At 45.7% G+C, this 27,656-nt stretch overlaps 1 protein-coding gene across 1 annotated transcript in view; it reads right to left on the bottom strand.

Moving 5' to 3' along the window:
* Positions 1-25,178, bottom strand: part of PPP2R2B (protein phosphatase 2 regulatory subunit Bbeta) — a 304,244-nt gene extending 279,066 nt beyond the window's left edge. The window contains exon 1 of the mRNA XM_078653298.1: positions 23,466-25,178. Within this exon, the coding sequence (XP_078509424.1) occupies positions 23,466-23,535 (70 nt within the window). The 5' untranslated portion in view covers positions 23,536-25,178. The remainder of the gene's footprint in view (positions 1-23,465) is intronic.
* Positions 25,179-27,656: the final 2,478 nt, after the last annotated feature.

Below are 27,656 nucleotides of genomic sequence, written 5' to 3'. Positions count from 1 at the left end.
ATTTGACTGATCATCAGAGGTTGAAGCTAGAATATTAATGTATGCAGACAACCTGCTGTTCTTTCTCTGTTACCCCACTGACCATACCCCAAACTCGGAAAATAAGAACAGCAGCAACAACAGGTTCTTGGGATGCAAGAGCGGGGGCAGAGATCAGATTGACGTAATGTATAATGTTTGGATGGCTGGTGACGTGGCACAGGATTTTCTATAGTGAATTTATGGTTCAATGGAGGGGTTATAGTTAGGATTACGTCACCATGGTTATATGACATGATGCCCCGGGTGTTAAACATTACATGTATGTGGTGTTACTACCTAACATACAATATAATTGTTTGAGGAAAAAAGTAGTACACTTTCTTTCAGCTTTTGTTAAAGACTTCCTTCTTGGAATTATTCTCAATTCTCTTATCAGACTATTTCAGAGTCATGGAGCTGCCCTGAAAATGTCCCACTCTTCCACGAGCACTAAATGTGAAGATGGCATCTGTTCGGCAGGGATGGTGTGTGTCAAGGAATTCCAAACTTAAATAATTTCACAGAAGGAGGGGTGGTAACAGGCCTCCCAGCATGAAACGATCACCCCCATCATTGGGGTACCTAAGTGAATTTCTCAGAATAGTCTGCACCAAAGGATCTTGCTTCATAACTCCCTGACTATAAGATCTCCTCTGGTTCACTTCATACTGTTGTGCACAGTTCAAAAAGTCCTTCAATTCAGCTCCTCCAGGGACTTTGCAAGCCAACGAAAGCCGATCTCACGTTCGCAGGAACAGCACTAACATTCTACTGCAAATGACACTCACTAAAAATGGACTATTGGAATGTTGCTGAGCATGGAGAGTCTGTGGATGGAACAAATACACTTGCCAACCCCTCTCAGAACTGCTAGCTTTGAACAAAATGTAATACTTTAGTTTTTCTCATCTCCTGTTACTTGCAGGCTTCTCATAACATGAACTAATAGTGCAGTTCTCACATTGTAATGCTGTTCTTGAGGCTAAAACCGTTGTCCATGGGTGATCTTTTATAACAGGAAAACAGCGGCAGGGCAACTGACTGGTCTCAGACCTGGTTTCCACACCCGTACCAGCAGACCATGCCAGAAACCTCAGAATCATCATCGATAACAAGCTCACTATGAAATAACAGATCAATGGTGTCTCCTCCACCTGCTTCCTCATTCTGGGTGTGCTATGAAAGATGTTCAAGTGGCTTTCCCTGCACACAAGGCATGTTGCCCTAGCAAACTTAAGGAGATGATGGACGGAGACACTCTCCCCAGTCACAGATCTGCGTTGAATCCATCATCGTTCTTTAGCTCACTTCACCGCACTCCATGCTAGCCTAGCTGATGGGGGTGAAACCCCGAAACCGGTCCCAGGATGATTGGTTTGCTTATGGCTGAGTTCAAACTGGGATGGCACAGGGAGGAAAACATCGATTGATTTAGGCCCAGATCTCTGTACTGGGGTGAATGTTTGACTTTGTTCAACATTCTGTCCAGCAATTGTTCTTTTTGCTGTTGCCATCGCAGATATTTCATCAGCTCCACAAAAAGCATCATTCAAGTCATGGCTTTGTGCACATTGTCCAGTATAAAACAGTACAAGCCTATGAAGCTGTCATGACAATCAGGTTCCGGAATGCAACGCCCTTAGCATGTCCACATTCTGTGACCCCCACTGAGTGGAAAATACTGACAAGTGCTTATTGATTGGGCGAGCCAAAGCAGACATTCGATCCTTTCAACAGGCGGGGGGGGGGAGGGGGTTAGTTTGCTGTTCTATTTGTCTCCCTTTTTTCTCCAGTAAATTAGCACATTTTCCTTTGTGACTATCACACTGTTGGTGCAGATTCAGAGTAAAATGGGACCAAACCGTATTGATTTCTGTTTTAGTTGTTCTAGAACACTACTACTCGTCAACTGGACTGCAATCCTTTGAGGAGACAATAACCGCGCCCGCCTCTGAGGGAGGCTACTGTTTCGTAAATACTTAAATGCCTCTGTTACCTACATTTAGTAGTTGTAGGCGTCACTCTCCTACAGATAAAACTGAATTTAATCATATTTAATACTCCATCCTTGAAGCACCAGAATACAGAACCCTTGAGCAACCCCCTCCACCCCTCCACCATAGGCCCACTTGAACGAAATCCGCTTAAAAAAAAAAAAGAATAAGGTCACTAGCCATTAATCACTCCTGTAATAAGAGTGCTCTCCAGTGTGTTGTCTGACGCAATCTTACGGCCAATCAGAGCTGTCTTCACAGGAGCAAAGCACCTGCAGCATGCGACAGAATCGGCGCTGGTAGTGCTGAAGGGACATCTCAACCCTTTCAGTGCTTTTTTGAGCAGGTGGTGTTCAGTGCTTAGCACCGGCACTTAATTGTCAACACTGGCACTTATGACTGTCAGCCACATGGTGACTCTCTTTGTCTAATTTAGAGGCAAGCACAATAATAGTTGTTTATTAAGTCAATATTCATTAACAATAACTAAAACCTGTAACCAAAGCCATTCTTAAAGCTTTGGGGGACTGGAATAGTCAGAATTGTCACACCTGTTGGAGAGAGATGGTTAGTAGTTGTGCTGATGTAATTGGTAGAGCTGACAGTGGCACTGTGCAGTGCAAGCAGAGGTGGCCTCCTAACAAGGGTCCTTACAAGTTCAGCACTGCCCTTTGTAAGCAGTGTCCAGCCTGCGTTCTCCCAGTGGGCGTGGCTCCCGCCACAGGCATTTGTTTTGGCCCGTTAAAATGCTGCGGTCAGTCTGTGCCAGTGGGTACCGCAGCATACCTGTGCACAGGGAATATGGAGATGCAGTGCACTGCTGGTGTCACTGGCCGGACCCTTTGTCGCAGTGTTTACATCCTCCTCTTCTCCCAATGCTCAGAAGAGGCACACCATGGGTTGCCGCCACCCGGGGCAAATGGAAAAATATATATATTGCGCCCCCTAACCTATGGACCATCAGCCGAGGAAGCGCTAATGGTCCATGGGCACAATACTTTCTTTTTAAATTTTACGCCTCTAAAAATTTTGCGCCCGGGGCAACCGCCTCTGTGGACCCCTCCCACCCACGCTATGCCACAACTGCCGCTTAAGACAGAAAGTGCATGGTTATAGACTCCGGTATGGGCGCTAGTTGCCTCTTTGCGGAGGGGAAACTGGGGCAGTTTGTTGTTTCTGGGCCTGTAGAGGGGTTCTGAGGTAGGAGTTGGTGGTGGCGACAGACATCCTGTCTGTTTCCACTCTATCTAAGCGCTGCACGATAAATTCCCTTCAGCCCACAGAGCTACAAAACAATGCACGTGTTTTGAGCTCCAAACAATATTTATACTTTTACACATTTTTTTATACATTTGCAAGGGCCCCAGCAATAATGGTTTATAAAAAACATGCTGGTACAAAACAAGCATCGACAAACCCCAAACACTGGCAACCAACGTCAGACCTATTGGTTTTGCCAATGCTCGCTTACTTTTAGTGTGAGATGCTTTAATTACACTATTGAGAACTAATGTTGTGATATTACAGGATAGGACACAGGAACCTGGTGGTTTAGATCATTCCCCAAATTTCAAAGCGTACATCACGCCACAAGGTCTACGGTGAAAGTATGGGCGACTGATCTGTTGCATGCTAACGAATGGCTGGTTTGAGTGACTGGTTTCCTTTTGTGAATTATGTCACCATCTTGAAAAGGTACCTTTCATTAACTAAAAGGAATCTTCTTTGCAATCAATTTCAGGAGAAAATAATTTAAAAAATCCACTTAGGTAATTGAATACAGGAAATATTATTACAGCAACCTTCTGTAATCTGCCACAGGATTAATGCAATCTAATACAGGGTGAAGTATTCGAAAGAATCTCCATATTTAATTTAGTACAGAGTAAAGTAAATAGGGAAATTACTTTTTGTGATGCTTCCAAGGACTATGTAGTGATTCATTGGGAAATGCAATGCACAGTGAAGGAAACAGAGGATTCTCGTTCAGTATTCTCATGTAGGGCCAAAGAGTTGTTTAATCATCTGTCAGCCAGTAAAAGGTATTGTCAGTGTGGTATTCTCTTTCTATAATCAGATATAGAGAAATGTCATCAGGGGCCATAGAATGAATATGTGTGCTCACGCAGGCTATATATGACGGCATGGCCCAAAGCGCGTCCATTTCACTAGGAACCCTCTCAGCTAGTGCACAAGTGGTGGGCAACACAACACAGTGGTTGCTCTGTTTTCGAACTTCCAGGGGAAAAGTTAATGTTTCCTACCAGCAAAACCATACTTCCTTCAGGTGAGAACACTGCGCTCAAGACCAGTACCTGTAAAAATATTTTTGGGTGTATGAAAAACGTCAAGTGGTGGAACAACATTCCCTGGACAGGCAACAAAACTTTGGAACTCTTTGCAAGCCGAGACACAAAAAATGTACACGACCAGCTGAAGTTTAGGAAGGCACGAGAACAACTGGTTCTTCTGAATATAACGAGGCAGAACTGGCCTGCACCCTGGCGTAAACAAAATGAAAATCCTTCAGGGTCATACACAGGACACTGTCCTACAGTGCCCCAAAAAGCCATAATGGACAGTACCATGTGGAGATGTAAGTGGTGCAGGTTGGTCAACATTTATACCATCTCCGCATCACTCATAAAAAAATCTAGCGTGGCTGGTGATTAGCAGAACAGAGCAGATCTTTGGTGCCAAACAGGCGTAGATCTGTTCAGGATACATATGTGCCATCAGGAAACCACCACGGATCCACCTGAACCAATGACACTTAATGCCTGAAGGACACTCAGTGCATTAAGAGATCTGCCACATTGGCCAGCAATCCTCGAAGACTTTAATATAGGAAATATATTCTCCCTTTTCTGTCCCTCTATCTTGCTCTGGGTCAAAGTCTAATGAAAATTAAGTCATGACCCCTTAAATCATAAATGAATACCCTACACCTTCAGCCATTACCATAAATTAAGCACTGTTTAGGAAAAGGGCCAGACTGGCTGTAGCGGGCACCGGGCATTTCCCCAGTGGGCTGGAGGGGTGGGGGCCAGACTTAAGTCCGTTGGGGCCGGTTTTATTACAGGGGGCTGGTTTTTCGGCAGTGCTGCGGTATCACCCCCTGTGATAAAAGTGGGAGCGTTGCATTTTGCTAGCACCCTTTACCCACCTGCTCCCAGGGACAGTCAGGCAGCAATCGCAAGGGCTGGTTGCTGTTCCCAGTCCGGCCCTGACAAGGAACAATCTTACCCTCAGAATGAGAGATGGGCAAAGAGAACATGCCAGTTGTGACCGACGGTGCACCAGCTCTTGCAGTTTTTTAGATGCAGTGATGTGCAAAGACTTCTCCCAAAGGTTCTGTCCATCTAGGAATGCAAGGTGAATGTCTAGGACATGGTGATAGATACAACATATTACGAGAAATAGTGTTTGACGTTTACACAGTGCACGTCAATTATTTGTTGTCACACCTATGACTGAGGGGAAAAAAATCTAAAATGATATGGGCCAAAAGTCATATTAAGAAATGTTTGCCAGTAAGTCACCTATGAACACCAATCACGACACCAAATAGCCCTTTTATGCCCAAATGTCTTATTAATGTGCCAGTACACTCAGACAGTATCTGTGGACTTTGCACACCCCTTTATAAAATCTGCAATGGGGGGGGGGAGGGGAGAAAAAAAACAAAAGCAGAAGAAAAGCCTTCTCCATCGATTATCTTGGGAAAAACCTGGTCAACCTCATCCCTGTCCCAGCACTCCTGCAGTTCAGATAGACTGATTTCTTTATAGACCCTTACATCTCGACATGGTACGCTTCATCAGCCACATACAGCCTGCCCCGCTTCAAATTATCTTATTGGTCCCCAACTGCATTTGTCCAACGCAAATATCATCCATACAACTGAGCCTACAACTCCAAACGTGCAGAATGCTGTTGGATAAAAGCAAAGATGGGAGGCCGCCACCTGTGATGCATGGCTACTTAGTAGTTCTAATTAAATATCCTAGCATGCATTATTACTGTCGTAAAAATAACTGTCAATCTATATGGTCGGCCTTATACTCCATGTCAAACATACTGGTGAATCTACATTTGCAAACTGCTTTCTGCGCATAGAAGGACACCGAGGCGCACTGCGGCGTATTTCCTTGAACAATGCTTGGTTATGGTCACCATCTCCAGGTAGCTAATAAACTAATTGGGTGTATTGCTCATTGCCGAATGCATATACAAAGCAGGAATGGTCAATAAAATAAAAATAGTTTGTGAAACGCATGCATCTTCAGCCTTCTGATTATTGCTAAATGTGCCCAGATGACAGCCCATAGGGGCTGTCCAGCTGTGCAGCGTGACGGGGCCTGATTGACGTATGATAATTTCTGCAGGGATGGAAAGCCGGAGAGGACATAACCTTGGCTCATTTGCCTTTCGTTACGGGAAGCCTATAGAGCACGTGCTGGAACGGCGCCATCGCTAATGAGATTCAAATGCCTGCACATTGCAATATATGCATTCCGATCCGGCATGGCCTTCCTTTATGTATTCCCAAAACCCCTCTCAGCATCTGTTACTGTGAGGCAAGCCACGCGAGGCTGGTGACGCACTTCCCTCCGCGCCTGCCCTGCCCGCTCTTTGTTCTGGTGGCGGGAGCCATTTTGGAACGCTATCCTTCTCCAATGGAGAAGCGCTTTCATCCTCTTCCACGTCCCTTCAAGGTTCCTTTGAGGCTGGCCAACAATACTTGGCTTTCTATTCTGCACTAAACTCACCTTCCAAGCTTGCAGTACGTCGTGTGTTGGATGGATGCCAGTCCAGGCAGATAACCAAACCTGCGGTGATGTTGTGCGAGTGTGCCAAGAAGCCTATGCATGGGCACATTTCCAATGGCCAGTTATACGCTAAAGGAAGGAAATCTTCATGTGCTCAACGAAGCAATCATTATCAAGCACTATATTGTGAGCAAAACCAGGAGTAGAAATGCAGATGCACGCAAATTTGCAGGGGCCTTATAACTGAAAAGTGCTTATGGGAACCATTTTCTTAGTTCCGCTGCCTGAGCTGTTATACGCCTGCTGGATAACCAAGTTACTCCCTTTGTACACTTCCCTCTCCGCAGACTGCCAATTCCAGAAGGTGTGGAAGGTCTGGAAATGCAATACACTATGACTTGATACACGCAAGCATGGAAGTCCAGCTTCACGTCTTTTAGATGAAAGGACATTTTCTTCCATATAAAATAAGTAGGGTCGATTGATGAACAACCAAATATACCAGAAGGTTCTAGTAAAATTTGGGCCCGGATATGATATTAATTTTACAGTGACAGTTCAGTAAAAGGCTACAATTGAACTAACAAGGGTATATTTGTACTCAATTATCCAAAAGGGAAAGAAACAGAGAGATTTCTGATGTCTGTGCAAACAGTAAGATGTCGGCTCTCAATGTATCTTCTTCTAAATCGGCTCTCTTACAATATCTTTTTCTGTAGACCTCAGTCTTTGAAACTACTGATGCCAGAAATAATGTGGCAGTGTTTGAAGTATGGCACGTTCCCTAGTTTCTCACAGGCCCAGGCTGCTAGGGGACATCTCAGTGAGTTTGAGCTCCTAGGTGCTCTGATTTTGTGGCAAAATGTCACAAAGCTGCTTTAAACACCCCAAGGTCCATCACCCAAAATTGAACAGGGATTCCCACTCACAGAAAAATTGGGTTTAGGTTGCTGAAGAACGGGCACAAATATACATTTTTAGTGTCTAGTTATCCAGTGGTCTGTGACTAAGGTGGCACTGGACAAACTAACCAGAAGCCCAGTTACTGCTTCAGCTAGCCTCCAAAATCAAACTCACGAGAAAAGGACAGCGAAGACAGTGCTTAATTTGAGCCAGTGGCTTCCGGTGCTCAGCACCAGCACGTAATTGGCAGCACCAGCATTTATGACAGTCTGCCACGAGGTGGGCCGGTTGCCTGATTTAGAGTGAGTACCACAACAGTTGTTTACTAATTCTATATACGTTTATAATTACTGTTACCTGCCGCCCAGGCTAATCTTATAGCTTTGGGGGCCTGGAATAGTCTGAATTGTCACACTTGTAGGGGTGGGATGGTTAGCAGTTGTGTCGCTACTGTCATTGGCAGCACTGGCATGGACAATGGGTGGCGCAAGCTGCAGTGCCCTCCTGAGGGCCCTGGCACCTATTTTCTTTTACAAATTAAGAACTGAGTCAAGGGTTCTCTTTCATGCAAAATGCTTCCTTTCTTCCAGCACTCTGTTAATGAAGAAAGTGAAATTATCAGATATTTCTCATGGGAAACAGGACCACTGCATGTCGAGCAGATATTCCTCCACATGAGTCTCTACTGTATCGAACTGTTCCCAGACTTACAGATCCACGTTCACTAATTAAAGGCTGGCGGAAATGCGTTGATGAGCTCTGAATAATAGATACAACTGAGACAATGTCCCTTTAGACATTTCTCATTCTTGGCTGCAAAAAAACATGGGACTTAAAAGCAGATGGGTCTTTAGGGGACTGCAGAGTTTCAGAGACAGTCCAATGGGGCAGAGACAGACGTGATTGGCTGCCACCGCCTTTATTCAGAGAGAGCCTAGGAGGCGTCTCTTGCCATTCAGACAGGATGTGGCCTTCCAGTCTAAGTTCACCTGTCTCTTTTGGGACAGGGGAAGATCTGATTTGCATATGGCTGCTCCCTGTCTGTAAGGGCACACACCAGATTGTGGTCCAGTCTTTCAGAGGCACCGCACTCCAGTAGAACCTCACAGTAACATGTAGAGACGTCCACCGCTGACACAAACTGTGCTGGATCAAGTTAAGGCCAGCCATACTGTGCTTCTTAATTTATTTTGGAGCAAAAAGATGACAAATATGCTCTTTGCAGGCCTTCTATATGTTGAAGTTACCTGTCTTCTTATTGTTGCCCTACTGACTCTACTGAGTATGCAGATGTGTTGCACATGTGTGTATTATCATGCCCAATCATGCCCACGCTCGTCGCCACTGTATTATAAAATGCACCTTGCCTATAGATTCAGAAACTGAGCTTAGAAGAGGAAATGATCTAGTCATCAAATACTTGGGCATGTTTCTACGCCTTCCTGTGAGGGGAAGCGTCGACATACGCTACTTCCGGCAGGTGGAACGTGCCTCGTGGGAGCTCCAGCAATTAGGAGATACCACAGCTGTGTGTGAGTGGGGGGAGATAGGGGGGGTACTGTCATGGCGGGAGTTCTGCCCATGACCCCTTCTCCATAATAGAACAACCAACTGCTTTGTGACTGGGGTCACGTGCAAGCCAACAAACTAGGTGTACTGAAAGAACTGCGGCCTCTCCGCTCTTTCACAGTAACAGCTGTTTAAAGCTTCATATTAAACGTATCATGTCAAACATGTGCCTAATACATACAGAAATCAACACCGTAATCAATCGGCGGCATCGCAAATGGCCCATGTATGTGCTCTGCTGCAAATGAAGCAGCTAACTGAGTGGGTAAAATATTAATGCCGTCCTGTCCCGCCGAAGAGTTGCCTGCGTTCTTCGAGGGATGCAATTGGTTTCCGAATGGTTTTCTTTGACAGTAATTTGCAGACATTAAACGGGATAATGGATGCTTTAATCAGCAAAACCGTGCTCGGCGATGTATACCGTTCCGCCGAGTTCCCCGAATTGCTGCAAAGCAGCTCGGGTGCAGACAAGCGAGAGGCCCGGCGAGGCCCTCGGGGCAGCCAATGTGGAGCGACGCTCAATGTATGTGCGTAATGGCCGCCTCACGCGCCAAACGCAAATGTTATGCTTAGGACGTTTGAAATAAATTGGCATTCAAGGAACAAAGCTTGAGCAGCCCTCTCCTGTGAGCAACATGGAGGCGAGCAAGATATACACAGCATTGCTTTTCACCCAGCTGGGCCCAGTTTAGTCATTTTGCATTCATATTTCATGTTGTAATTGCTGGTGCATTCCAACAGCTTAGGAAGAGCTTAAATATCTGATGTTATTATCGACCAAGGAAAAGAAAAAGGTGGTGGGTGGAATGAAAGTCTCATCCACTGGTAATCGCGTGGGCCCTTGGTTCTAGCCAATCATTTTTTGTCCTTTGTAACCATTCCAGATAGGGACCAGCTTTATGCAAATCAGCCATGCTCCAATAATTACAGTCCTGCCCAAACTGCCAAGCTAGGTCACCTCTGAATAGGCTCTCAAACGATGACACTTTCAGCTAACATTCTACCCAGAACTATAGTGTTTTCCACGGTGCAAGTGCCTACGGTGACAGGCATGTCCAGAGGTGGGCACCATGCTCATAGTTCCACAAAGCTCAAGCTATACCTCTTGGGCAAGGACTAAGTAGGCCAACACTGGGCCGGCTGGTGTCCTTGTTCAGAAGGAAACTGGACTGGCATTTCCACCAAGTAATGGAGTCCCAAGGTCCAAAGTCGAACCTCTTGAACTACACTCACGACTGCTGTGACACACCCTCCCTACAGCTGACGTGCCAATAGATGCGTCATCACTTTTTGATTATATGCATCTACCCGAGTCACATATACAGGTCAATATCTGGTTTATAAGGCAGTTTGTCAAAACCGCTTAGAAGGAATTATGACCTGTTCTTTCACCTTCATGGACCAATGCTTTAACAAATAGCAATATTTACATTGCTGGTTATTAAAATCATCAATATAAAATGTTCACTTACATTTGCTAAACTTATTTCTAAATAGATGAGGAAGCTTCTCTTACCCAATAACATGTCGCTATACATCAATATCACAATCATAAACCCCAATAGCAAGCAACTAAGGTTTGCCTGTGGCTACTCCAAGACTACGAAACAGAGGCATACTATCACCACAACATGAGTCCATGCACAATCATTGTTCGGGCCTACTTACCCAACTCATCTTCTAGGCAAACTACAACTTCAAAATCACCAATCTACCATGAGCATCTATACCTACCCAGCCCTCATCTCTTTCACATTCCATTACTGAGTATACCCAAGTGAATGTTTCTAGCAATCTCCAGTCCACTCTATTGAATACCTTTTTGAGAAATGAAGATGCTTGGCCTTCTTTAGGAGTGACCTTTCAAATCCAATGGACTCAGTAACAGTATTTACCAGAATGATTGGAGTATTAAGATCAGAGGGAACAGCACGGATCGGCTTACTTTTGCCTGGAAATTTCGGCTGCTGCATGAAGCCAAAATCTCTTGGTGAAAGTCTGGAAGAAAACGGGGAACTACCAGAAGAACGATGACTTCGAATTAAAAATTCAAACTGGTAATTCCCCCTTTCTTAATGGATCCTCAGGGTTCAACTTATAATGCTCCAGGTTTTCTCTGCCCTAGAATTACAGCTTTTATTGGTAACTTCAGGGGTGAAGAAATAACCACCCATTTCCCAAAGCACTCTGATTAGGGTCTTAGTAAATTACTAAGTAATGGCAAAAGGCACAAGATGTTAGTTTTACAGTGCCAGGACCCAGCAAAATACCTTTATCACTATAGATGAGGTTGCAATTGACAATATTAACAAGCACAGAAATAACCCATTTATTTCTCTACGCCCACTAAGAGTCAACCTGAGAATCAGTGGATTTCATCTTATTGATACTGTGAAAGCTAGCAAAGCAACCACTTAACCAAGCTAGAAGGCCACAGGACGTAAAAATAATTACTTTTTCTCCAGGCAAAAACCTAAATCTGGAAGTTTAAGTCTTAATGAACCAAAGATCAATAATTACCTTTTTTACCAAGGTCCAAGAAAGGCCTATCATTAAAAGTCTCAAAAACCCTTTGTCAGAGCAGGTCTTATCCACTTTTCAACAGCAGTTTTGCTGATATGGTTCCGGCTCCACGGTTGGATGACAGGCAGTTAAATTCATCTACGTCTCAGCCTCGAACAAAACCACAATGTGCGTACCTAAAAAATTTAAATGTAAATGTAGTGCTTATATAGCGCACGAATCACCCCCGAAGGGGTCTCAAGGTGCTGTACACATACCGCAGTGGAACCCTTCCTGGCCTTTCCCTGTGAAGTGCCCACTCCTGGGCACCCCCAAGGTGAAGCCAGGCATCCTAGCGCTGTTGGGGCCATTGTAGAGATTAAGCAAGCTATTGCCCAGAGTTGCAGAGTGGGGCCCAAGATTAGAATAGGCACCGAGGGGAGAATTATCAGGTCCGGGGAAATTGAGCCCAAGACCTGCCAAGGCGGGAATTGAACCCTGGTCCCGGGCCAGACCTCTGCATCAGGGTCTGCCGCTCTAACCATTGAGCCACACTTCTCCACCTGCTTCAAATGCTTGGCTATTTGCCAGACTACAGTCTATAACATGATAATATTGGCCCTATGTATCACTTGGAGTTGAGTTGACCCATGGGGCTTCCATAACTATTACCAGACAGAATGGTACGGTTTTAACAGCCTGAGAAGGATAAATTGCTCGGCATCCCTACTTTGTTACAAGCAAGGGACTTTCAAGTTAAACACAAATGTCTCCCGCAACTATTCATCCATATGAACTGACATACCAACTTTCTAACCTCAGTTTCCATACCCTAATTGGATCCAATGTAATGGACATCTTAGATGGGCTTTGTCCTTTCTCTGTTGTTGCTTATCTTGGAATGCAACATGTAATAATGACGTTGCAGTTAAGTACCAGAGTGGTTAAGGAATCTAATTGGACAGTAAATTGCAGTATCTGGCCTTTCTGTGAGCTAGCACAGGTAAATTCCACTCCATTGGAAAATGGCCTGGTCTACTCCATCTTTCAATATAATATTGACCCGACGAAAACCTCAGAAATGCAATAACTAGCAAATGTATTATCTGGAGATCACAGGCATCAAAGTAATTAATTGTGCAGGCATGCAATATTTTTACCATGCGCACAACAGTAACCAACAGAAGACTTTACAGGCACCCGAGTATCAGTGTATATATAAGGAACCCCTACTACTTATGCCTATTCCTAGTACAGGGAAAATACAATTGTAAATAACAAATCCCTAGGCAATTAATGTTCTAAATTGTATTTTATAACATAATTGCAACATGATACTAAAAAAGGCTAAGTGATGTCTTATAAACAATGTAAAAAAGACTTATTAGTACAAATCATCTACATTTTTATGATACATCATGCCTGCAATATTAAATGGCAAAAGTTAAAAACACAAAGGAGGACAAAATATATACTCCTATTTGAATACATGTCTCTCAATGAACAACTTCAATCAAACAATCATTTTGTGTATATTGCTTTGATATAGAAATAGAATTGCAAAATGATATACGTTTCTTAGGTAATGTAGAAACCCATCTGGGAATGGGAACTCCACTCTGCTCGATGGTGAGCTGAAGAGACTGGTCTATATGCCGACCAGTCTGTAGATTGCGACTGTCAGGAAGAAATGGCGCAACCTTTCTTCCTGACGGATGCAATTAACATATGAGAAACATATAAGCTTGAATTAGTCGAGCTTGTTTGTAATCCTTGATCCCTTTTGTACATTTCGACTAGAACCATGAGAGTTTTATAGTTGACCTGTTATCTGTGGGTTTCTTTATTAAGGCCCTGTAGTCACTGAAACACGTGTAGGAACAACAGGATCCATCCATGATCAGAGCCACTTGATTGTCTCTCAATTTGGACATATGTGTTACTTCATTGTCTCTTTTTTGTTTTTTTTCACATATTATTGATTTTTGATATTCAGACATTCATGGTTTTCATTGTTGTGACAGTATGTGAAAATATTTCTCTAATTTAATTAATTTTGCAATATTATTTCTATGTCAAAGCAATATACACAAAATGATTGTTTGATTGAAGTTGTTCATTGAGAGACATGTATTCAAATAGGAGTATATATTTTGGCCTCCTTTGTGGTTTTACCTTTTGCCGTGTAATGATACAGGTATGCTGTATCATACATTTTTTGATGCTTTGTACTATTAAAAGTCTTTTTTACATTGTTTATAAGCGATCACAGCCTTTTTCAGTATCATGTTGCAATTATATTATATATATAATGCAAATTAGAACATTAATCGCCTAGGGATTTGTTATTTACAATTGCAGGCACCTGAGTATCACAGCCAAACATTCACTACTGTTCTCATTACCAGACTGTGTCCAATACACGGAGGGCGTTAAGGAGTGCTCTTTACAGAGCATACACTTTCCTCAATGTCCGAGTGGTGCACTTAACAATGTTTTGAAATATCTACTTTCAAAGAAGACTGTCTACTGGTGATTCTGTTGCAACCTATAGACTCCTTTGAGGGGGCCAAAGTGCTGTGAGTAGAAATGCATCTTTGGAAACACCAGTTATGCCCAACATTCACAATTCGGCACCGTCAAAAACAATAAATCCACATCTGAAATGTGTGTCTGCCTCTAACCCGTTTGACACAAAATTCCAGTTTAACAATAATTGAATGAGATCTCACTTAGTCATGGGCGTCTTCTCAAAAAAACTGGTCCTCAGTATACCCAATGGTTTCATCAACTGAACTTTCAATAGTAAACTTGTCTGTGGGAACAGGGGACAAGTTGGTCCCTAGACAATCATAAGGCTTTTGAAAATTCAATCATTTTGCACTCCAACAATGTATTTATAGGCACAGTGATGACTGTTCACTTCAACCCTTGATCCCAATACAGGTCACTGTTAATAACATTTTGATCCTGTAGCCACTAAGTAATTATTAACAGCAGCTACAATGAGCCCCACGAGGTCAAGTCTCACTAGCTGTTGTCTTTCCTGGATCAATCTAACATTGAGTCAAAGCCAGGGTTGCGGCTGGTTCAGCACTGACATGGCTACCCTTTGGATAATATTCTCTGCAGTCTGATGAGAGGTAACCATTTGTTGTTGGTGCTGTTGGATCTCTCAGTGGAAATAGACATAACTGATCATGATTTGTGATATGGATCCAGGAGATTTGTTTGTGGATATCAGTACTTACCTAAGGTGGGTTGCATCTTATCTGGTGGATTTTTTTCCTCCGAATGCGACAGTGGATGAGACCAGTTTGGCCGAATCTAACTTCCGTCTGGTATCCACTTCAGCTACACTGTATATCTGTCCTTTTCAATCTGTAAATGTAGCTACAGAGAGATTTTTTTATCACCACAAAACTCCAGTATGAAAATATAGAGATGAAACCCAATTATATCTGAATGTGTAATGTATGGAGGACGTCAGGTGGGGTTGGTGTCTCATGGCCATTGGCTAGGTGGCTGTTTGCTACCTAAAAGGGATTACCCAAAACAGAAAGTTTGTACTGTTTTCACCCCAGGTCTGCTCCATTGAACTTGACAAGGGTTTGATGAAGTGCTAATGGCATTACGTTAGCATTGGAACTTCACGCCACTATAAGTGGTTTTGACATTGGGTCCACCTTGAACGTAAACCTTCCTATTTATTCAGGATTAATCATTAACAGGATTCAAAAATGCTCTTTGCGATTGAATTTGATTGGGTTTTGTTTAATTTGCAAGTGAGCCAAGCTGGATAAGGCCTAGAGAAGTCAGGGCAGCATTGCAAGTTCTTTAGTGATGGATCGTATTGGTTTACAGCTAGATAGTTCACCTTATGGTTTTGTGTCAGGAAACAACCTTTACAACACAGTCATTACATCGCACTACCTTTTCATAGCAGTCATTACATCGCAACATCCTTGACATCCCATGTCATTACAACGCAGCATTACATTGCATGTCACTACAAAGCATATCATTACAATGCATGTCACTACAATGCAGGCATTACATTGCAAGTCATTGCACATACCATTACAATGCATAGTACCCTTACACTATCCAACAGTTACCCTACTGTTGCCCTCACTGGATTTAGATTAGTGATTTATACCCCTACACTATCCAACACTTACCCTAATGTTGCACTCACTGGAATTAGAATAGTAATTATTACCTATACTATCCAACACTTACCTTAAATGCAATGCAATGGTATGCATTGTAATGGTGTGCGTTGTAAAGGTATAATGCGATGTAATGGAATGCGTTGTAAATGTAGTTTCTGAAAATGCGATGTAACGGCATGCAATGTAAAAGAATGCGATGTAAAGAATTTGCGATGTAAAACTGTGTTGTAAAGGCATGTATGTTAAATGTATGCGTTGTAATGTCATACATTCTTCGGTGTCGAGCATTACATGCATGCACATATGAGCGAAGGCCACAGCCTATTGTTAATGTGGCATGGCAACTACATGCACAAAATTCTTTTGTGTACAAGGGCTTCAGGGTGGAATTTTTTCAGTGCACAATGGTTTTATTACACATTGGATTATTGCAGAATGCCTTCATAGGATAAGGATGCACAACAGATTTCGTCCATCACGGATTTGGTGTACTTAGGCTTCAATGCACTAGATATCTACACTGCACAATGACTTATGGACATGTGGTTTTCAGTGCACAAAATCATCAGTGTACACCAGTTTCAGTGCACAGCTCCTGCAGAAGTCATTTGGTTCGGAGGACAACATTTTCAGTGCAAAGTAGCCCCTCTGTAAAAGACCTTAAGTGCATACTGGCTTTAGTGCTCAACAGTTCCACTGCACAATAGCTTTAGTGAGTCTACAATCACTCTAATGCATCATGATTTTACTGAAGAATGACTGTTGTAGACAATATTTTCTGTTCATGACGAATTGGGTGTTCAAGGAGCGAACAACGTTCAAGGCTCAAGCTATTGCGCTGTCAGATTATGAGCACAGGCGTAATCTTGCTGTGCACAATCATGTGACTATACCTTCTTAAGAACCTCTCACCAAGACAAACACAACGACCTTGCTTGTACTGTTGTCATTGTCTAAATTCAAGGTCTCCTGAGTTGTCCATGAAACCATTCTTGTCCGTGGACACCACATATTCAGAACCGACTGGCGCGATTCTCCGTAGTTCTTCAGTCCAAGGCCCCATGTGAAATATGGATGCTGGAGAAGCAGACACGGTTGTTCCTGTAGTACAGAACTCCTGGTCACCCTGGTGTTGTTTCTGGGACCTAGTGCCCTCATACTTTTGTGATGGGTTAATGTTCTTCATATTGCAAAGTTTTGTATAGTCTAGGCTCACCAGCAGGTTTGCATCTTATCTCATTAGAGTACAGATTGTATGTGGTTGTGGGTCTACCAATCGAGGTGGAGCTTAATGATGGACTGTCAGTGGCTATGCCCTGGCCAAAAGAGTGGGTGTAAGGGGCATTTAGGACTGTATCCTGTCCATGGAATTCGTAGTGCGGGTGGTTTAGCGGTCTGCCTTACAAACTTGTGTGCCGGTTGTATTTGAGGTATGTTTCGCAGCGAGGGTGCACGTTTTCTGACCTTTCCCTAACCAAAAATGGCTATAGAGGTGTAGCCGGCCCCTTAGATATTTACCTGGATGTCATGTTGCATGGGCTAAATACTACCTTTCATATATGTTTTCTGGTCATTTTGCTAGTAGAGGAGAGCAGACACAAGTTGCTACTAATAAATACAATAACATAGCTAGTAGCATACCCAATTGAACAGTACCATGAGGGAAATGTTCGAAAACTCCTGGCTGACCGTAATGGAAGCGTGTGTCAACTATTCAATTCTGGTGGCAGCAACATCCTATCCCGTAGGGAATCTGGGAGATTTACCAAAAGGATGCTTCCGATAAGAAACCGATAGAGCAGGGGATGTTTCAATCAGACGCCATGTGCCGCATGGCCTGTGGGCCACTCTCCTCCAGCCGTGCTGGCCCTTCAGAGATTGCGTTCGATCAACTGCCATGTAGTCCTTCTCCCCGGTCTGTAGTCTTCCATACCGGAATAACCCCCATGCTATCATCAGTCCTGCAGAGCAGACATTACCGTTTCTCAATTTTACATTGGGTCCCGCATCAATTAACTTATTGAAAAATAGGAGTGGGAGCGGAATTTTCCAATACCATAGCGGTTAGCCGTGCTATATTGCAAGAAGCGTAGAAATCAATATTCACTTCCCATTTTGATTCTGCATCCCTGCATCCGATAATTGTGCTGTGCCTGGTTTACTGATGAGGAGACAAGGCATTACATATGACATTCAGCGGGCAGCAACGCCCTGCCTTAAAACTAGGGTACTTTGCCACATGACCGCCTCTGCAAGCGCTACTTTTTGATGAGATGCGTTCCAATCCAGAGAAGATTTTAGCCTGAGGCAACAGAGAATAATAATAAATGAAAATAAGAGGTAGACGCCATAAGGCTCCTTTCTAATTGTTCTCTGCATTTAGGGAGTCGATTGTGGATGGCCAGGAGGTCACGGGATGGGGAGATGAGTGTGCGAGAGATGGTAGATTTTAGTGTCACATTTGCTGATGTATCTCTGCAGTTAAGTATATACTTATCAGCAGCATTGCCTGCTTGCAAGATATTGATTTGCAACTCGTAGAGTATAGTGGTGCTGCACTTGACCGGCATAGGAGCACTTTACAGATTACCTATAGGAAATGGCTGCTATATGTAAATGTAGTATACTTGTAAAGCGCACAGCTGCCCCAGCAACGGGGCGTCCCGGCGCTGTATAACTCTGGGGAACCCGTCCTGGCTTTCCCTGTGGGATGGTCCCTGCTGGGAGTCCCCAAGGTGGAGCCAGGCATCCCCGGAATTGGTGGGGCCGTTGTGGAGATTAGGCAAGCTAATGCCCAGAGTTGCCGAGTGTGGTCCCTGATTAGAGTAAGCACCGAAGCGAGAATTATCGAGTCCGCTGACCAAGGTCCACGACCCTGCCGCGTCGGGAATCGAACCCTGGTCCCGGGCCGACTTCTGCTCTCGGGTCTGCCACCTCTAACCAGTGAGCCACACTACTCCACACGCATCACATATTTAAAAGAGCAATGGGGGAAAAAAGGATTCAGGGTGAGAGGGAATGATAGGTGGATTTGTCTGAGGGACAGAAGATTGGTGGGGAAGGGGTAGTGGAGGAACACAGCGTTTCAAGAACCTGCCAGACAAGAACAGTTTAGGTTACCGCATAAGGGCATCAGACATGTTAATATTGGGTGTTGTGTGTGAGTGTACTGCGTCAGCTGTGCTGTTATGTCATGGACTGGAATCTATACTATAGTCTTATATACAAGCTGTTAACTAAGCAGATGGAAAAGAAAAGCTGTATAAAGAAAATACCAGATTCTGGTGGGTGCGCTGGAAACAACTGAAAGGGAGAGAGGACCGTGAGGCATTGCTGCTGCCCTAGACAGGAAACATCAGCATAGCTCAGGAACAAAAGTAGAATGTCTTTTCACAGTCACTAGAATAGATTGATCTAGACAGCCCATTTCAATGACCACTGCAAATGTGTAAATACTTCCGGGTCTACAGCCTGCCTTGATGCCGGCCTTGTGGTGCTTTATCTGTATTGTTATATGTCAAGGCCACAGGCCGTCTGTAAGAGGTTCCATGAATTCACAGTAATCAACGTGCTGATGCTCTTCAGCTGTCTAAGCCTCACTTCTATAGTCCTTCTCTTTAAACCAAATATCATTTTATCACCTTATCTTCAGAACTGCAACTCTACTAAAATATGTGCATCTCTTCTACTGTATTTAGACTCCTGGGATATTTAAACTCCAGCCACACCTCTCCGCCCACTCATCTCTTCCAGTGCATATAGATATAATTCCTTGCATCTCTTCGCATAAGATTTCCGAAGACGTACCATCTCACCCAGAGCGTTCGTTTGACTTAAGAAGGAGTAGAGGTTAAACACGCAGACATAGATGCTTCAGCAACACCAAAATGATTTGGAATCAGCTTTGGAACATGGATTCACTTTCCTTAGAAACTAACATGCAACCCACAAATAAACACATCAGCACGTTAAGACCGGGCAACCAAGGCCAGTAAGGCTTCCTGGTACTTGCCACTGGGCAGCAGACTACTGGTTTTGTGCACGAGCTGGGTGCGCCGCCATGACACACGCACCCATGGACTTGCTTAGCCAAAATAATTGAAAATGGTGGCGTCATTTTCACCATGTGGACCAATATTTTGTATTTAACGAGCGTACCCTCACAACATCTTGTGCCCTCCCCGACCCTGGCACGGTGCCACGTGGGGCTGATGTGTCAGTTTCAGCCAGGGCTGGTTTTGGTTCCCAGCCAAGCCTGCGGTGGGGCGCGATCCGACCCATGCCCACAGGGGCACCTGCTGCCCATGGCGGCGCCCCAGGGCATCAGGTACACCACAAAGGCGAGCACCTCGTAGTGTAACACACGAGAGAGGATGAACCCTCGGAGTACACTGCATGCACACGGCGGTCCGCTGCATCGAGCGCGCCTCCGGTCTGCCCACCTCCCGGAGCATCGAGGCGCTGCCGCGTGAATCGTGCGTGCACAATGGCGGGAGTACTCACTTAAATCCAACAGGCTTTTCATCGGGACTGCTTCTCGGGATCCGCCTCCGGCAGAAGAACCTACTCGGCGTTCACGAGCATGTGTGGGGTCGTCTCAGCTGAGACGGTCAATGTCATCACAGAGGGATGGAGGGAGGGAGGGAGCGCCTCCGAAGGAATCCAGACAAAGAAGCCCTTGGAAATAAAAACACCGATGCTTGTGTTTTTGTGTTGTTTTTTTAAAACCCTGGCTCAGAGCCCCGCGGCGATCACCCAGTGTGCGGCGAGGAAACACCTCCAAATCGGGTCCCTCCTGCAGGCGGCGCTCTCCGGGGTCAGGAGGTCTGGGCGCGGCGGGGCGTCCCGGGTCTGTGGTGGGATCCGCTCGGGAGGGAGGACCGATCGGCGCGGCCGGGCTCCGTGTGTGGCTGCAGCTCCCGCGCAGAGTCGTGCGCGCCGCCTCAGCCCCGTTAACTCTGCCGCTCCCGGCCTGAGCTCTGCGAGCGCCAAGACGTGGAGGGGGATCGGGGAGGCGCACCGGCGCTGGCCTTTATTCAACCAGGTCCGCCCGGCCACTGATGGAGAACACTGCGGTACAGGCGCGAGCGACTTAAACCTTTCATACACGCCGTTAGGTACTGCAGAATGTGGTCACATATAGATGCTCTCCGGGCGTTATTCCAGTTAAGTCACTGGGTGAGAGCAGAGTGGACTTGGCAGTCTCAGAAAATACACCCCAGAACCCACAACAAGCAGGCAGCAGTGTAAATGCACAGGCATACGCCCTGCAGGCAAATAAACGCTGAACTAGGCCCAGGTGTTCTCACAATAATGATATTGGCGATTAATTATGTGTGATTGCTGATTATATAACACAATGTTCTTTTGACTATATATGTTCTGGAATGCAGTTGTTATTCCGCACGGCACTTGCTACTGGCAGTCTTGGTTGGATCAGATGAAGGAGATAAGGTGCTTTGACCAAGATCACAGTGCCTAGCTGAGCTGAGATTTGAATTCAGCCCACACTGTTTGCAATCAACAGGATCCTCAACCTCTCACGAGAATCCCGCTAGAACCTTTTTAAAACTGAGGAATGGTGTCTTAACTGCCGATATACATAACTTTCATATTTGTGTTTCAAAATCATTTTCAGCCCAGCCAACCCACCATTCAGTTACAAGGTCGCCCCTCAAGCTCCCAAAAACCTGATGAAAGGGTTCAGAAACACAATTATCTGGCCATGGTCACTGCCCTTTAAAAACAAAAGCCACCGCCATTAGGCCACTTTCCAGAATGGTTGTCTGTCCAAAAATACCAAACACAAACAAATATAAAACTGCCAGACCACTGACTTCAGTCAGCAAGGATCCTAGAACTGGATAGAGCGCTCAGATACTAAAAATACTTTCGGATTACAGAAGAAGTGGGACACATGCACTAAACACAATTAATCATCTGGAAGCCCTCTCCCCCAAACCTACACTAGTCATAATATGCACAATAACCCCAATATTCGCCATGTTCCATGACGCGGCGCAAAATATTTTCAAATTGTATAGCGCTGCTGCGCAAGTAAAGTGGAACAGTTCGGCGCTTAGAAGGGAACACCTTGGCCCGTCGCCCTAGCTGCTCAGCTGAACACAGCAGGGCGCAGTGGTCAGATTTCCCAACCGCTGCTGTTGCACAATAGATGTTACGTCGACTGAAAGGACCCGGAGTGTAATAGAGTCTGAGAGCCCTAATCCGCCTTTGGTTAATCCAGAAATCTGAGCCTACTGCATGCGATTACATCTCCGAGCGCGCATGCGCAATCGCCTGGTGTCTGTGCAGCTTTGATGATGCGCAGCAGCGCACTCAGAGCTTCCAAAAGTCAACTGAGTGCCTGGCAGCCGAAATGACCCTTTCCACCTGCTTCATTAACATACAAAAACTGCCACTGGATTCAGTCAAACCCCAAATTGGTTTTAATGTTCTATGCCTCACAGAACAACGCACAACAGGTTGCACTCAACGCATCCTTTAGTTAGAATGGACAAAACTAGGGAGAGGCGCGTGCTTTCCTTCCTCTCCTCAGCCTCTCGGGCTGGCACGTGTTTTAGAGTCTGTCTGGCTACCAGCCGAAGGGCGAGTGGTTCTCACTGGTGCAAAGGACTGCACTGCGAACCTGAGCCTGCAAAACACACCTGCACTTAATGTGGGAATAGCCAGGTATTCATAGAGTGATGTGTAGCTGACAGTCGGCAGGTGCTAGTCGACCCCAATGTCGGCAGCTATTGGATCTGAGGCACATGAGTGACTTGGACCCGGACCACACAGCGTGCCTGAAGCCAGGGCAAGAAACCGGGTATTCACCATTAGTGATTGGATCACACCCCTATCCATGCCACGATAATCTAGCCCCGCCCACTGCATTAAAGGAAGTGAGACCCTCCTCCCCCCGCTGCTGTTTGAATTATAAAATACCTCAATAAACATGGGTCAGTGGTGGTCCCCTCTGGACCCCGGTGCCACTGCACCTGCTGCACTCTGTCAGCAGATGCCCGTGTGTAATGGCCTCGGCCATAGTGCAGGGAAGTTAAGGAGCCACTTGGTCGCTGTTTCAGCTGTGAAACAGAACAATACTGCGGAATCAGTGGGCACTCAGGCCTCTGGGACTTGGCGTCACTGCACCTGCTGCACCAATGGAAGCTAGACCCCAGGGGAAGTCAAAGCACATAGGAGACTTTTAAATTCGACATTCAAAAGAATTTAAATAAACTGGTCACTGCCTCTGACTTTACAAATATATTTAAGAGTCGAGTGACATCAAATGATCCCTCGTGGATACAAATGTATTAATGCAACTGCGATCGGGGTCATCGATCGCTAATGATCGCACAAGTTAATCAGCGCCGAGATGGGAAAGGCGCTACATAAGAACACAATAAGCATGTACAATGTGCGCTGCGCAGAGATGATTACATGCCCACCAGCCTACACACATCCTCAGGGTTGCAAAGCGATACCTCAGCAGCTCAAGGACCCCGAGGAGCCCGCGTCATTACCTTCGGTGGCATAGCTGTGGTCGCGCAGGAAGCTGCTGTTGATTTTGCGGGCATCAGTCTCTTCCTCCATTGACGGTCGGGGTGGTTTCTCAGCGGAGAGCCAGAAACGGGCAGACAACAATCCATGGTCCCCGGGGGCGGCCTTAGCACACAGGGACTTGGGGGCACCGCATGGCCAGGCGCTTCGGGATTGAATAAAAAACTAGAAGGAAGCGCCTGCAAAAGAAATCACAAAATCTGCCGGATCCGCCAGGAGGGTGTGGAGTCTCCTCGCCACAGGTGCAGGGGTTGGCGGTGCCCAACAGGTCGGAGGTGCCTTCCTCTGGACCGGTTTCCTGGAGAATAAGAGAAGGGGCGGGGCCCGCTCGGAGGAAGGGGCAGGTGGCTGAAAAACCAATGAGAGAACGAAGCTGGTGCCAGGGGGAGGAGTTTGTTTCAGAGGAGTTCAACGGGCTGGGATATCAGCAGACTGGCCAAAGGGTAGTGATAGGGGCACAGGTGGCACCAGAAGACAGGGGTGAGTCTGCAGACCCTAGCACCTTTAAAGGCCCTCTGTTAACATAGCACTTAATACCACTCTCAAGGTATTTCCAGAGTTGGGTGATATGGCAAACTGGCCACAAAGAGATGAGGGTATTTTGCCGAGGATCACACCATGTGTGGGATGTAGAAAAGGGACTTTGGTCTACTAGTACCACAGCGAACACTTTATCCAATGCCCTTCAAAATAGATGGGTACTCTAGATAAAGCTCAAAGATGTATTAAGGCCCAGCAGGTCAGAGATGCATTAGAGGGAGGGGTTGCAGTGATGGGTGCACCAAGGGACAGGTATACAACTGAACAAAAATGGTACTATTGTACAAGGAAGAATGCCACAAGTTTGACAGGGATGCACGTTTCTAGGATGGAATACAGTACTGGACCCAGGGGGTGCTGCAGATAAGGGAGAGATGGTGTAGTGCTCTCAGCTGCAATGCAGACTTCCGCCCTGGAGTAGGTGTGACAGGTCATGTAGCAGCAATCTTGGCTGAGGTAGGCCGGTTGATACTCAGTGCCAATGGAGGGATGGAGGAGTGACTGTTCCTCCTTCGGTGGTCCTAAATGTGAAGAGGGCTGGGATCAGAAGAGGAAGCAGGTGTAGTAGGTCATGGGGCACCTGTTTAGGATTCAAGCGGGCTGACACTGCAGGCACCGATCGGGCAGAGGATGCGCCGGGTGTGGCAGGGTTGGCAGATTTCCGGTTGTGATGCAGACTGAAGTGGATCCAGGGGGCATATGGTGATGCAGCGTTGCCCGGTGATGCTGTGCACTGGTTGGGATGCAGGATGGTAACCTGAGGATGATGATGTCGCAGGTGAGACCGATCGGCCACTGCTCCTGGCTGCAATGCAGGCCGACACCCTGGGGTAAAATGTGCGGAACAGCTCCTGGCTGGTAAGCACCGTGGGGTAAAGGTTCCTCCAGATGGCAGCTCACGCAGGGCTCATAGCTCTGGCACGGATGCAAATTGGTGCCCTAGGGTAAAGGATATTCCAGGTAGGTGCCTGTGATGTAACCCGTGGGAAGAGGAAGCAGCAGTCAGGGTCCAGGTTTGGTGCAGGTATGTCCGGCAGCTGAAGATTCCTGATTAAAGGTTCGCACGCGCCTTCCTCTGCCTCCAGCTCGCGCCCCTCTCCTCCCCCGCACGCCAGGCAGAACAGCTGCTGATGCTCCTGCGGTCGCGAGCTTGTCACTCTGGCAGCTCGCGCTGTGGAACGCCGGTGCAGGCAGCGCGCGCAGGCCCCGCCCCCCCCCCGCTACAACTGCGGCTCTGCGTCAGCACAATCCTAGCGGCGGCTCTGCTTAGCTGGGTGTCTCGCGTGCGCGCTCTGCGGCGGCCGCAGGTCCAGAGGGGTAGCAACGGGCGCGCGGTGGAATCCACCAATCGCTCCTCCCTTGAAGCATTGAGGGGAGGAGAGAGGAGAATTGGTGCCACGAGACCCGGGATTGTGCTGGGACGCGACCTCTTGGCTTGCATTTTTTCCCCCACACGAGAGAGGTTCTCAAGGCGACGTCGCAAAGTTCAGGGGCCTATCCAGGCACGCCCGATATGCAGGGGAAAAATGCCCCCCCTGTCTGACACGTTTGGCAAGTCTTGGCATTTTGGCGTCCAATACTTATGCATATGGAGATATGTCGTTTGCTAGAACTGCGATAAACGCGAAACTACAAGACCCAGCATGCACCTAGCCCTTGACTAACAAGCATTTGCAATGCAATAGGTCTAGCATTAGGAAAGTTTGAGCTATTGGTATTGTAAATGACATTTTTTTTTATTTATGTGTTGGTTTTGAAAGTAGCGAACCTAATAGCTTTGTCATTTACAATGCCATTAGTTATAACTTTCGCAAATGTGACACCTATAGCATTTGTAATGCAATATGTGTTGTATTTATGTGACTTAGATGTATTGATATTACAAATAACAATGACTTTTAATTTTTTAAAATAATTAATACTTAAATAAAAGTTATTGTAATTTATAATGGCAATAGCTTAAACTTTTGTAAATAACTTTTGTGAAGATTATGTTCAGTGTATTTTATTGTGACGAAAATCCAAGAACAGAAGTGAAATATTAACATCTTTTTGTGACATTTGGAATAAAGCCTGAAACATTGAGAGAACATATTTGAACCAGTTGTTGTTGAATGGTTGCACAGATTGATGCTGTGGTGGCGCTGAGTGATGTTGTGGTGGCAACGAGTGATGCTGTTGTGTTCAGTGATGCTGTGGTAGCGCATAGTGATGTTGTGGTGCCCCTGAGTGATGCTGCGGTGGTGCTGAGTGATGCTGTGGTGATGCGATAGATAGAGTGAGTGTGATTGATACAGTGAGGGAGATAGATAGATAGAGGGAGGGAGATAGATAGCTAGAGGGAGGGCGATAGATAGATAGTGTGAGGGCGATAGATAGAGTAATGGCGATAGATAGATAGAGTGAGGGTGATAGATAGAGTGAGGGCGATAGAGTGAGGGCAAAAGATAGATAGATTGATAGAGTGAGGGCGATAGATAGAGTGAGGGCAATAGATAGATAGATAGAGTGAGGGGCGATAGATAGAGTGAGGGTGATAGATAGATAGATAGATAGATAGAGTGAGGGCAATAGATAGATAGTGTAATTATGTGGCGTGTAATTATGTGGCACTGAGTGGTATTTGGAGTGTATGTTGCGTTGAGCGCAGTGTAAATATGTAGCATATAATTATGTGGCACTGAATGGTATTTGGAGCGTATGTTGTGTTGAGCGAAGTGTAATTATGTAGCATATAATGATGTGGCACTAAGTGGTATTATGAGGAGTGTGTGTTGTATTCAGTAGAGTGTAATTGTGTGGTGTGTGTGAGGGTGCAGTGTGTGTGAGGGTGCAGAGTGTGTGAGGGGGAAGAGTGTGTGAGGGTGCAGAGTGTGTGAGTATGAAGAGTGTGTGAGGGCGCAGTGTGTGTGGCCTAAAGTAGTGTGAGGGCACAGTGTGTGTGGCCTAAAGTAGTGTGAGGGCGCAGTGTGTGTGGCCTAAAGTAGTGTGTGGGCTAAGTGTGTCTGGCCTAAATTAGTGTGAATGCGCAGTGTGTGAGTGCGCAGTGTATGAGTGTGCAGTGTGTGTGGCCTAAAGTAGTGTAAGGGCACAGTGTGTGAGGGCACAGTGTGTGAGTGCGCAGTGTGTGTGGCCTAAAGTAGGATGAGCAACATGTACATAGAGGGGTCGCACACCATTGTTTATACTATTTAATTTTCAATTTCAAAGTCCCCATAGTCCGTCGCGTGCACACTAGTGACGTGCTCAGCCCATACTGCACGTAATTATCTGAACAACATCATTATGGAACCCCTTCTAGCTCCAACTCGTGGCACAGCATTGTTCAATTGCATCTGCAACCATTTGTTAACTTCTTCACTATTTCATCATTTTACTCTTGCTTGTAGTACTTTATCTTTTCCACATTCATCATTATTTCCATCCTCAAACCAGGAAACGCAATTTTCCAATTTTTCTCATGTTAATGTTGGGCCATCCGAACCTCTTGAGAAAAACACGTACTGAAGCCAAACTCCATTAAAAAACAGTTTTTATTATAACCCAATGCATTTCAGGCCTCTTGGGGTCTTTCTTCAGGGGTAACTGAAACTACAAAATACATCCATTAAGAT

The sequence above is a fragment of the Lissotriton helveticus genome, chromosome 7 (assembly GCF_964261635.1).
Source record: "Lissotriton helveticus chromosome 7, aLisHel1.1, whole genome shotgun sequence".
Classification (NCBI taxonomy): Eukaryota; Metazoa; Chordata; class Amphibia; order Caudata; family Salamandridae; genus Lissotriton; species Lissotriton helveticus.
This window is presented reverse-complemented; position numbering and strand designations above follow the sequence as displayed.